Genomic DNA, 13,311 nt, shown 5'->3' with positions numbered 1-13,311 from the left:
AGGGAAGTGTCCACAGTATCTTTTTAATATAAAAGACTTTTTCTGTTTCCATGAGTTCAATTTAGCTTTGACGATTTCTGTCTTGTTTAAGAAGTCCCACCCCACTGCAAGATTATAAAAATCCTCTCCTATAGCTGATTCCAGATCTTTTACAGTATAAATCTATAACTCATCTGGAATTGATTTCTGTGTAACTTGTGAAGTAGAGATCCAGTTTTAGTTTTTTCAAAGGGTCAGAACACTGTCCAAACACCATCCACTGAACGGTCCATCCACTGAATGATTCCTGAATTGCCATAGGGCCCTTATTGGTTACTAGACAATTGCAGCTCGGTCTAAATCAATGGATCTTGTATTTTCCTGCCCTTGACATGGGCTCTAGACTCACATGCACAGCACATTCCCATGGAATGCACAGGGCCACGTGTGTCCTCCTGCCTGGTCAGAGGCCTCTGCTTTCTCTCCCATGCTACAAAGCGTACCAGAATAAGTGTAAGAAAAATTGCTGTCAATATGGGGATAAGCCTGAATTTGCTGTAATTTATCTATAACAGTGACATAACTGGTCACAAACTTTGGTGCTTTAATGTGTGTTAAGCTCAGAATTCTTGTAAGGTCCTTCCCCCCTGATTGTGACATACCGCTGTGTCTCAACACCATGGTCAGAGCCACTGGTCTAAAATGCAGAAGTGGGTCTGTAATTCTGATACAGCTGATGCCCAAGTAGGGCTCTCCCTATCGGGGCGCTGCCCTGGCAAGACTGGCGGGAACCTGATAGCGCCTGAGTGACTGAGACCGTTGTTCCCCCTGAACTCTGACTGCCTGAAAGACAAAGCGCTGGTCGAAACAGCAAGGAGATGTTATTGGTTTAAATGAATGATTGCCAAACAGTTACGGTTATAATGTTACATCTCTCTGAGAGTTCTGTATGGTATACACTTCAAATATTTAAGTGAACTGAAAGCGTTTTTGTCTTGAAACTGAGAATTGTGGCTTTAAAAAGACATATACCTTTACAACCCTGCACCGCTCTTCACTCCCCTTATTAACAAACATGAAAGTATTTGTTCATTTGCTGTCACCAAGGGAGCATTTTTGCTGGGCCAGCAAGCTCAAAATAGGTAAGCTGCTGCCTGTGCCCACCAAAAGCCAGGTGTGATGCTGAGGATGGCTGGAGAGGTCAGCTGTGACTCTCAGCTCACCTGTTGGACAAGAGTAGGTTTGAAGTTGATAATCTCCATTCCTGACTAGTCTAGAGGAGTGCTTCTCGAACTTCACAGTGCATATGAAATCACCTGGAGATCTTGGTGAATGCAGATCCTGCTTCAGTGGGGCTGGGCTGAGACTGAGGTATGCCTTTCTAGCAAGCTCCCAGGTGACACCTATGTTTTCGGTGCATGGACCACATTCTGAGTAACAAGGCTCTAGAGCAGTGGTTTTTAAACTTCACTGCATCTTAGAACCACCTAGGAAGCTTTCAAAACTCCCTTGCCTGGGCCACACCCCCATGCCAACTAAATCAGAAAATCAGAATCCCTGGAGTGGGTTCCAGGACCCCAATGAGAAGTCTGAGAACCATAGGCCTAGCACAGTGGTTCTCAAACTGGTGGCTGAATCAGGATCACCTGGAGGGCTTGTTAAACCCACGTGCTGGACGCCGCCCCCAGAGTTTCCGGTTCAGTAGGTCTGAAGGGAGGCCCGGGGATTTCATTTTTAACACACTTCCAGATGATGCTGATGGCACAGGGACCCCACACTAATGGTCAGAGGATTTACATGTCACGAATCTATCAATTTTGAGCCCCATAATTTCCCCTTTGCTCCCCTCTGATGGCAGCAGTTTCTTTTTCGGGTGGTGGGGCTTCTATGAGATAAAATCAATCTGTTAGGGACTTCCCTGGCGGTCCAGTGGTTAAGACTCCGAGCTTCCACTGCAGGGGGCTTGGGTTCGATCCCTGGTCGGGTAACTAAGATCCTGCAAGCCGTGCTATTCGGCCAAAAAAAAAAAAAAAGAATCTGTTAGGAGAGGAGCATTTCCCCTTTCAGCCTGATGCTGCAACCACACTGGTCTGGGGTTATCTTGGGGAGGCTGCTGCGGCATGAGTCCACTGGTCTCCGGGCTCTAAAGGTATTTTTCTGCTTACTTCATACAGAAAGTGAGATGAGGGTGGGTAGAGCAATTAGAGAACAGTTCAAGGACAAGCTGTCTCAACTCTAGTGACTATACTTTCTGAACCGAAAATGAGGCCATACAATTTGAGAAACGACTTCTGGCCCCAGGGCCCAGGCCTCTTACAGACCGATGTGAGACATTCTGAGAGGTATGGTTTGGCTGCCAGCTATTGGAATTTGAGACATTTTGATGCTTTACAAGGACAAATACTCAAGATTGCCCTGGAAAATTGGGGTTCTCATTCTCCAAGTCACCAGAAAAAAAAAGGAAGTGTATTGGGTTTTACATCAGTAATTTGTAACCAGCAACACAGGTAACTAGTGCTTTTCATAAATGGTCTTTCAACAGGCCTGTGAAACAGGCTAAAAACACAGCTGCCAGGCGTGAACCATTTGGGCCAATCTCATCTAAAAAGAAAGAGCACAGGACTTCCCTGGTGGTGCAGTGGTTAAGAATCTGCCTGCCAACACAGGGGACACGGGTTCGAGCCCTGGTCCGGGAAGATCCCACATGCCGCGGAGCAACTAAGCCCGTGCGCCACAACTACTGAGCCTGCGCTCTAGAGCCCGCGAGCCACACCTACTGAAGCCTGCGCGCGTAGAGCTCATGCACCACAACAAAGAGTAGCCCCTGCTCGCCACAACTAGGGAAACTCCATACACAGCAACGAAGAACCAACACGGCCAAAAACAAATAAATAAATTTATTTTTTAAAAAATAAAAAGAAAGAGCACATCACTGGATGGATGGTCTCCACAGGACAAGTGATGCCCTACTGCGGCTTCCACGTCCAGCCCACGACAGTTTCATTTTCTCTGGCATTTGTGCGCTGGTGGCCACATCCAAGACCAGCTCCCCGGTCCAAGAGACCTCCAGGCAACTGTCCTCCCTGGGGTGTGGATTCACCATACCTTAGGTTTCCAAATCCAAAGCTTGTCCCTTCAAGTAAATGCTGCCAGTCCCATGGACTACTCCTACCAGTTTGGCTGGATAACAACAGGTGAAAAAGGCCACCTACTGGTTTATTCTCAGGCCATGAAGGGAGATATCCTTGAGCCTCTGGAATTTGAGAAACGGCAATAGTACCCACCTCCACACTCAGAAACATGTTCTCTATGTTTATAAACATCTTGGTTAACAGCATAAATATGATAATATTCACTGAGTTTGCTGAACATAAACAAAGGATTAATACAGAGCTTCCAAGAACAAAAACCTAAGAGTAGGTGCTCTCTTGCTGGACTAAGCTGCTTGACTTGCCTACCAGCCTAAGAATTCTCCCAGGTCTAAGCTGCAGTCCTACCTAGTCTCCCTTTCTAGATTTGGAAATATACCTGGCTACGTTCTGCCAACTTTGGGCTTGACCTTTTTTTTTTTTTTTTAAGATATTTTTGATATGGACCATTTTTTTTTTTTTTTTTTTTTTGCGGTACACAGGCCTCTCACTGTTGTGACCTCTCCCGCTGCGGAGCACAGGCTCCGGACGCGCAGGCTCAGCGGCCATGGCTCACGGGCCCAGCCGCTCCGCGGCATGTGGGATCTTCCCGGACCGGGGCACGAACCCGTGTCCCCTGCATCGACAGGCGGACTCTCAACCACTGCACCACCAGGGAAGCCATTTTTAAAGTCTTTGAATTTGTTATAGTATCGCTCCTGTTTTATGTTTTGGTTTTTTGGCCACGAGGCATGTGGGATCTTAGCTCCCCAACCAGGGACTGAACCTGCACCCCCTGCATTGGAAGGCGAAGTCCCAACCACTGGACCACCAGGGAAGTCCCGACCCCATTTTGTTTTAAAACAAAACAAAACTTAGCTTGGCTTTCTCAAGGAGAGGCAGATAAGCCTGGAAGGAAGCAGCTATCTGCCTCCTTCATGGACCCAGCAGGTGAGCTTCTCCACACCTGCAGGGAGGCTCGAAGGATTCATTTCCTCATCCCGACAATACTTACTGGGTCCCCACTATGTATAGGGCACTGTGCTGGGTACTGCGAGAGCTTAAAAAAAAAAAAAGAAAAAGGTTAAGAAAAAGATAGGTTCCTTGACTTTGGGGATTTTATAGGTTCCTAGAAGAAATAAGATGAGTATTCATACAAATAGAAAACAAGACAGAATACGATACAAAGCCAAAAGAGGAGGAGAATCCAAATGTTCTGGGGGAGATGACTTCTAGCAGAGGTGATCAGAGATGCTCTCAGGCGGGTGGAACTGGGGACAGGAAACAGGGGCCGGAGGGACAGCTTTATGGAGCAGGTCTCCAAAGGTGTGCACTCAAAGGAAGACCAGGATTTTATCACACAGGGATGGACAAGGCCACTCCAAGTCAAAACTCAGGAGCACAGGTGAATGCCAGCAAATTGAACAGATTATGTTCAAGAAACAGCAAGATCTGGTCTGAATGAAGCAAGAGCTGTGGCAAGGGGATCAGAGAAGGACCAGCCATGGGCACCTGGGCCAGGTCACACAGGGCCACGGGCTGCGAGCAGGACAAAGAGGTCATGGTTGATTTGGAGACACTGGGGAACTCAAGAAGATTTTTAAGCAGGAGAGTGCCCGATCACTCAGGTAGGAGTGGAGCAATGCAGGGGAAAGAGGCTGAAGGCAGGTTCCCTTTGGAGGCTGCTGCAAGAGTTCAGGTGAAATACCAAGAGCCTGAAATAGGGCTGGGTATGGGGATCAAAATGCCCTTGGGAAACACAAAGAGAGATGAGCTTTACCACTTAAACTATTGATATAGGTCCAATCTCAACTGGAATTTTAAGATATTTTAACTGTGAACACCTAGAGGTGCCTGCTAGTCAAATATTAAACAACCACTGTCTAGCCAGGCCTTGAAAATGTGCTGGGTAAATGTGACCAAAGGTCCCGAGCTAGACAAACAGACTAGAGATCAAGTGGTCTTATGTTGAGTAAATGTTTGAGAAGGGATGGAGATCACTGAAGAGGTTCCTCTGAGTAATCATAAGGCAGGTCAGGAGCATGTGTTAGACAAATGAAAACCAACAAAGACGATCTCAATGGCAGAAATGAGAGCACTGACGAGCCCACTCAGTCTGGGACATTCCCCATCCGGGATGTTCCGTGAAAGATGAAAGGCACAAAGCCCCTCCAGCAAGCCAGGTGGGGAGGGTTGTCACAGTGGGAGCCTGTCATTGCCTCAGAGACACCTGATGAGACTTGACGCCCTGCTTTGTGACTTCCCCAACTGAACAGTAACCCCAGAGGTTTCTCCTCAGCCTTCCACCCCTCTGGCCTCTCTTTAGCATCTCACTGAAGAGCCTGAGGTTCATCACAAACTCGTTACACAGTAAACAGGTTTTTAAACAGGATGAGAGGCTTTTGCTTTTTTAAGTAGGAAGAGTAAAATTAAAAGCTATTTTTCAGGGCCAAAGAAAATCAGGTATTTTGCTTCAAATAAAACCTGGGATCTACCAAACACACATGGAAGCAAACAGACTGGAGTTTGAAGGCCGGCTCCATCACTAACCAGCTGTGTGACCTCAAGGAACAGCTTGACCTTGCTGAACTTCCATTTCCTCATCTGTAAAATGACAGTTCCACCCACCTCACGGGATTATCAGCAAGATGGACATGTGAGGTGCTCAGTGAAGGCCTGGGCTCACAGGTGGCCCTCCATGACCACCCTTTTCTCCAAAGGACAGCTTTATACTCACATCTCCCAAGTCCCTGGGCATTGTTACAACTCTGTCCCCAAACCACCTTCCCTTTCCAGCCTTCTGAATCCTCTAGACTAGATGCCTCTGAGTTAGTCACCTTTGTCTTACTCCTCATCTGCAGCCCCTCTTTCCAACATCCCACCGGCAACTATGACTTTGCATCAGATGTGACGAAATGCTTAAGAACATTAGCCACGTCCTCAGACCCCTGAGCTGGCATCCTGGTTCAGCCTCATACTAGCTGCGCGACCTTAAGGGAGTCACTTATCTTCCCCGGTGATGATAATTCCTCTTGTCTCCAAGCTGCAGCACAGCTTCCTGCACCCAGGAGTCGTCTTCCAGGATCATGGCGGTGACCTCCTCCTCCTGGTCATCTTCCTCTTGAGGGACCTGGACTAAGGGGCTCAGGGGAGTGGTTCCTCTCAGCACCTCCGAGGCCATCATCCACGGTCTTGGGGGAATCACTCAGGCTTCTAACCTTGACTTTCAGTCTTCTCCAGCCAGGCTCTCTGAGAGTTTACGTGAGTTTTGCATATCAGATGCTAGGCACGCTGGCTGGCCCACAAAAAGGATCCATCAGTGCTGGCTACGGTTACTATTAGCTCTTTCTCACATGCGTCCAGTCTCCTCCTCTTCCCCTGCAGTCCCCACCTTGGACCCACCCCTATCACTGCCCATCCAGCATCCAGACAGCTTCCTGGCTGCTCTCCTCCCTCTGGCCTCTCCCTCCTGTAATCAAACCTGCATCCTGTTGCTAAGTTCAGCTTCCTCCCATGCCCCTGGGGCCCTAGTTTAGAATTTGCTGAGGCCAAAGACATTTGGTCTAAGCCTCACCCACCCTTCCCCCAGACCCTATTTCCTAGCCCTTCCTAAAAACACACTTTCCACTCCAATCAGCCAGCCTTCCTTATATGGTCATCCCACCGATCCCACACCGGTCCACCCTTCTGAGCCTCAGCTCCACTGGGATGCCACACCCTCCCCCTGCCCTGCGCCTTTCCAAACCCCCCTCCAGCTCAACTCCTGCTCAAGTGTCACATCCTCTGTGAAGCCTTCTCTGACCTCTCCTCTCCTCTCCCCACTCCGTTCCCTGAACATCCTCACAGAGGCAGCCATTGGTTCCTGGGGGTCCTGAAACAGTCCTAGGGGCACAGGTAGATCTGAAGTAAATATCTGGTAAGCAAGGCAGTCCAGTTTACAACTGAAGACCAGAATGGAGGCAGAGTGGTTGAACGGCGTGCATGGGTCCCACAACGTATTAATAACACAAGAGACAAATATATTAACTGTTGCAAAAAGCTCAGGTTTGGAATTACTCTTTTAAGAGCCTGGGATGGATGACTTTATACCACAGATAAGTCCCTAGTTATTAGCTGGCTTACTCGTCATTCACCTTGATTTCACAAAAATAATCACTTTTTTAAAACAGAATTTGGTTTTTCTAATTGCTGGAACTTAAATATTTGGAAGTTTATTGCACAACTGGGTGAAAGTGCCAAGGGGTGGTTTATGGGGGTCTTCAGCCCCTCACCCCATAACCTCCATCAGCTTCCCAACCGCTCCAACTCCACACAAAAAAACTGTGCTAACTACGTAAATCTGGCTCTGAGAATAGTCCTCTAAGCCCCTCTTATACCGAAATTCTGGAACTGTCACTGCACACAACCAGGGCATTTTGGGGTGACAATGGGCTGATCACCTGCAGACAGAGTAGAGGGATGGGGCTGACCCGAACTCAGTCCTGGATACCACCTTCTCCTCCTCTGCAAACACCACACTCTTCCATCTCAAGAGGGCTGCTCCCACCCTCTCCCTACGAGGTTCTGCATCTCACCACTGTCCCGAAGGGTCTGGGTCAAATCTTCCACCAGGGCCACCGCCTCCTCGCTGCTCTCGGGCCGATGCTCTTGCAGCCAGGCCTGAATTTCCCTTGGCAGCACGGTCAGCATTTGCTCCTTGGTGTGCACCTCTGGCCTCAGCCAGCGCCGGCAGAGCTCTCGAAGACGGCCAAGGGCACCCTGTGGCCCTCCGGCCACCTCCTCATGGGGGCTGCCCTTGCCGGCGCTCTGGGGAAAGGGCTCCGACTCAGGGCCATCCTCCTGCAGCACAGCTTCCTGCACCCAGGAGTCGTCTTCCAGGATCATGGTGGCGACCTCCTCCTCCTGGTCATCTTCCTCTTGAGGGACACGGACTAAGGGGCTCAGGGGAGTGGTTACTCTCGGCACCTCCGAGGCCATGATCCACGTTCTGGGGGGAATCACTCAGGCTTCTAACCTTGACCTTCAGTCTTCTCCAGCCAGGCTCTCTGAGAAGACAGCACCCTCCTCAAATTTCAACAAGGAGTCTGGCTAAGAATGAGAAAGAGAACTAGAATCAATAAGTAAACTGTCCTAAAACAATCTAACTCACAGCAGCCCAGGTCAGGCCACCAAATGATTCTTACATCCGCAAATCAACAGAAGTTTCCTGTCCCTCTTAAAGGAAAAATGGCTTATTCCTGAAAACATCTCTATGGCAAGAGAAGTTAAGAAGAATCACAAGCACGAAAAATAGAGTATTTTTCTTTCCAAAAGACCAAAGCATGAGTAACAGAAATTCAAAGTCCTCGCAAGAACCCAGGACTGAGTTATCCTGCCCTAAGTCAGTTCAGACTTGCTGCAGAGTGACCTTGACCTAACATACAACTCAGTCACACAACCTCACTGACCACCTAATAAGTAGAGATAATAACACCTATCCTTCTTATCTGAAGGGGACCTCTCAAGGATTTGCAAAGGATCAGATGTCAAGACACTTTGGCGCTCACTGGAAGGAAGGAAATACCTCAACTGCATTATTACCATATTTTTAAATATGAAGTTTTAAAATGTTTGTACTCTTAGATCCAGCCTTGGCCCCTCAGGAATTTATTTTTTAAAATAACCATCTTTGTAAAGAGAAATTTATTTGCAAGGACACACAACCATAACATTGTTTCTAATTGCAAAAAGAAAACTTGACACCTTAATATTCCAGCAGCAGGAGAATGGTTAATTATGGCACATTCATACAGTAAAATATATTAAAAACTATGCTAATGTGGGACTTCCCTGGTTAAGAATCCTCCTGCCAATGCAGGAGACACGGGTTCGAGCCGTGGTCCGGGAAGAGCCCACATGCCACGGAGCAACTAAGCCCGTGCGCCACAGCTACTGAGCCTGCGGTCTAGAGCCTGAGAGCCACAACTACTGAGCCCGTGTGCCACAACTACTTAAGCCCGCGCGCCTAGAGCCCATGCTCCCCAACAAGAGATGCCACCGCAAAGAGAAGCCCGCTCAATGCAACGAAAAGTAGCCCCCGCTCGCAGCAACTAGAGAAAGCCCGCGCACAGCAACAAAGACCCAACGCAGCCGAAAATAAATAAACAAATAAATAAAATTAAATAAACTGTGCTAATGTAATAATGGCTACCTTTTGAGGGACCGTTACTGAGAAGGGGCTCAGTGGAGCTGGAAATGTTCTATATCTTGATTTAACAATGGTTGCATAAGAGCATACATATGAAATTTAAGATTTGTGCACTCTGCTCTATGTATTTTTAAAAATTATGCTGACAATAATTATTAATCATTAATTATTTAAAATAATCCTCATAATATGAAAATTAATGGATAAAAACAAAACCAGCAAAGCAAAAAAACCATAGACACAGTATGACCCCAATTCCTTTTAAAAATGAACACATACACAAGGAAAAAAAAAACCTGGACAAAAATTCTACAAAATGTTGAGAGCAGTGAAATGACAAATTGTTTAAAATAAAGACTAAAAGGCAATGAAAAGTTATTTTTAAAAATCGTCACTACATCGTAGACTCCGATAAACCCCACACACAAAAAAAATAGGGAAGGAAAAACTTTTTAAAAAAAGAACAAAAAAGAAAAGCTAGTGGAAACACCGAAGCTCTCAATATGTATTCACCAAATGGCTAAAAGAAACACAGGTATAACACAACTCTTAACTGGGAGCCCGGGAAAACCGTTCCTAGTCAGTTAATTTGCTGTCTCACCTGGGGCAAGCCACGCCCCCTCTGAAGCTCAGTTTCCCCATCTGTAAAATGAGCTGCTCGGGATGTCGTCCACTGTGCCTTCCAGTCTAAACTCTGCGCCCCTGGTTGGATGTACACGGAGCTCACCGCTAGGGAGAAGAGTCCATGTCCGGTCGCTGAGCCAACCGGGCGCCTAAACCGGGAGAGCGGGGGCCCGCGGGACGGGGACAGAGCCCCCGACGCCCCTCCCCCAACAGGGCTGCCCGCACTGGCTCCAGGCCCGTTATCCTCTTGCCTCGGGCTGCTCTCCCGGCCCGCGCGGCTCCAGCTCTGACTCTCCGGGCTCACCTCTCCAGAGACCAGATGCCAATCCCGCGGTCGTTCCGCGCGCAAAAGCGCCCCCGGGCACTGCCCGGCACCTCCGGAGTCAAGGTGGCTCAAGCCCGAGGGGCACCGAGAACAATGGACGGGAGAGGCCCGCCCTCCGCCGCGCTCATTGGCCACCGAGAACTGCACCTGGAAACTCTGCTTTCCTATTGGCGGATACGGACCCAGTTGGGCGGAGGGAGGGAGCCTGGGCCAAAGGCATTGTGGGAGGTGTAGTCCATCGAGCAGACTCCGACCGCGGGGCACGGAGCAGAGTTTGGGATTGATACCCTGTGCAGTGCGGTAGGGCCAGAGGAAGGAAAATCTGCCGACTGGCAGTCAGGACCCCAGTGTGGGCCAGAGCTGTGACCTGGGACGGGTCATTTCACTTCTTTAAGTCCTCCATATAGTTCTCTATGAAAAGGGAAAGTTGAATGGACGCTCCCTTTCAGCTGTGAACTGTGAGGCAAGTAATTTTGTCAGGCCCCTCGACGGCCGAAAGTAGTCCCTGAGCAGGAAAGGAATCCGCTCGGGAGAAGTCCCTTCCCGCCGAGCTCGGCGCCCCTCCCACAGCTTGCAGATCCACACTTGCACCTGGCTTTTGCACACCCCTTTGTTTTCGCACGTGGTGTTTCAGGGTCTGGAGGAAAGCCCTGTCCCGCCTCTTCTGCAGCAGAACTCCCATTCTTTCGTCTATCTCCTCTTGCATGGAACCCGCCCCATCATCACCTCCCTCGCAGGGACACCGTCCCTAGCACACATGCTCGAAGTCTCCATTTTAGTATCAATACTTGCCCAGTGTTACTTATTGTCAGTGTCAGCACAGGGAGGTGAGAGTGGGAAATTGGCTTCTACTGTGGGGTTCCCACGGTTGGCACTTTTAAAGAAATGGCTGTCCCATGACAGCAGGTGAGTAACTGCCTGGAAACCCAAGGGAGAAATATAAGAAAAGAGAGAAAGACACTTTTAATGGCCTGTGATATAACAGTGGTGTATTTTTGTACAGAGCAATTACTGGGGGCATGCCCAATTAAATGACTACATTTGTTTTAATTTTCATTTAAATTTCATTTTCATGAAAATTTCATTTCATGAATGTTTGAGACATGTTTCATGATTATTGGTGATTTTAATCTCATTTTCTATGAACTGACTGTTCCTATCTCCTTCCCTTTTTTTAAATTGCATTTACTCGTAAAAGCTCTTAGTATATTAAGAAAATGATTCCTTTGTTTGTCATAGAAGTTGCTGCTAGTTTTCTCACTTTGCTGTTTGCTTTTTGCTGTTTTTTTTTTAATATAGAAATTTGACATGTTTATGGCGTCAGATTTGTCAGTCTTGTCTCTTTATAGCTTCTGAGTTTTGTGTCACTCTTAGAAAGTTCTGTCCACCACTCTAAAGATTATTTGAATTTTACCCATTTTTCAGTAATTAACCTCTTTAAGTATAAAAATGCAAAGTGAGGTTCAGCTGTTGAATGCTACATCCCTGGTAGGGTAGCATCTTAATTTATTAGCCCAAAGTGACCACATGCAGACAGCCCCACCTCCAGGCTGGCCTAAGAAGTCTGCACTGAGTGCCCGGATGCAGAATTTCCAACCACCACCTCTCCAGTGGTCAGCATTCCTAGAAAGCAAGATCTCCAAAATGATTGAGGATGATAATTCTTGGACATGATCTTACATTAACAAAGTTTGTTTCTCCACTTTTTCATCCTCATGAGGAATGGAAATTTACACAAAAGGGAAAATATTTGTTTGCTTGGGGTGGGGGGTTAGAGGGTGGGATACAGCTGAAACTTCCCAGCAGCCTAAGGGTTCATTTTTCTCTGCTTCTATCCCAAGCCAACTCATGACCACAAGAAACTGGCACCATCTTGTCACAGGAGAATCCTGGACCCAGCCATCTCTGTCCTGTGCCTGATTCTCTGAGAAGTTGGTCCTGGCCAGTGTGAACTTCCCTACATTTAGATAGAGAGCAAGTCACATTTAAGACCAAATTCCTGGCATAATGGTTCTGGTACCCAAGCCAGTGCCCTAAGACCAGCCTGGGGCAGCAAGCAAGCCCGGAAACACAGCCCAGTTCAGTGAGTAGGGTTGGTCCTCCAAGTGATTCCTTTCTCCATCCACCAAACCACAAGGATGACAGAGGCTCCGTTCTACTAGCGAGCACTCTTGACTAAAAGCTTCAAAGGACAGCTCTGGCTAACTTAAAAGGGACTTATTGAAAGAATATCAGGGAACTTACAGAGTAAATGGGAGGTAAAGTATCAGGCTTGAAAATAGTTAGGGGCTAAGAAAAGGAGAGTAAAGCCCCCCAAACCACAGCAACAACCTCTTAGCACAAACAGCCCAGTCTGCCCACCCCATGAGCCCTAGTGATGCTACAGCCATCTCTGTTTGCCTGCCTTCTTCTCAAGGTTCCAGACCAGGGAAAGAGTATTTGGTTGGCTGAGTCTAAGTCACATGCTCACTCCCTGGACCCACCAGGGGAGAGGGAATTGGATCTGGCTCCTAGATTTCCTTACTGTTACTCCCACACAAAGGTGAATTCTCCAATCTGGAGATTGAAGGCCTCTAGGAAAAACTGGACAGGCAGAAACTACATGTGTCACTACTTGTCTTTAGATGTTGAGCGAGAAGGAAACTCACCCCAAGGAATGCTCGGCCTAAGGCCTTTAGGGAGCTCCCAGCTCATCTCAAGTTGATGGAGGTGAAGAAGATGGGGATGGGCAGATCCTGCTTTCTGTAACACCTAGTTAAAATCAGGGCCAGTGGGGACTTCCCTGGTGGTGCAGCGGTTAAGAATCAGCCTGCCATTGCAAGGGACACGGGTTCGATCCCTGGTCCGGGAAGATCCCACATGCCGCAGAGCAACTAAGCCCATGTGCCACAATGGCTCAGCCTATGCTCTAGAGCCCGGGAGCCACAACTACTGAAGCCCGCGTGCCTAGAGCCCGTGCTTCGCAACAAAGAGAAGCCACTGCAGTGAGAAGCCCGTGCACCACAACAGAGTAGCCCACACCTACTGCAACTAGAGAAAGCCCACCGCAACTAGAGAAAGCCCACGCA

At 48.1% G+C, this 13,311-nt stretch overlaps 1 protein-coding gene across 1 annotated transcript; it reads right to left on the bottom strand.

The window, feature by feature from the left end:
* Positions 1 to 7,445: 7,445 nt before the first annotated feature.
* Positions 7,446 to 10,321, bottom strand: ZSCAN2 (zinc finger and SCAN domain containing 2). The gene is made up of 2 exons (XM_082648761.1): positions 10,223 to 10,321; positions 7,446 to 8,191 (listed from the first exon to the last, which is right to left on the bottom strand). The coding sequence occupies exon 2, from the start codon at positions 8,082 to 8,084 to the stop codon at positions 7,635 to 7,637; it is 450 nt and encodes a 149-aa protein (XP_082504887.1). The 5' UTR covers positions 8,085 to 8,191; positions 10,223 to 10,321; the 3' UTR covers positions 7,446 to 7,634.
* Positions 10,322 to 13,311: the final 2,990 nt, after the last annotated feature.

The sequence above is a fragment of the Grampus griseus genome, assembly GCF_964374135.1.
Source record: "Grampus griseus genome assembly, chromosome: 2".
Taxonomy (NCBI): Eukaryota; Metazoa; Chordata; class Mammalia; order Artiodactyla; family Delphinidae; genus Grampus; species Grampus griseus.
The sequence above is the reverse complement of the archived record's forward strand: the minus strand, read 5'-3'. Positions and strand labels throughout refer to the sequence as shown.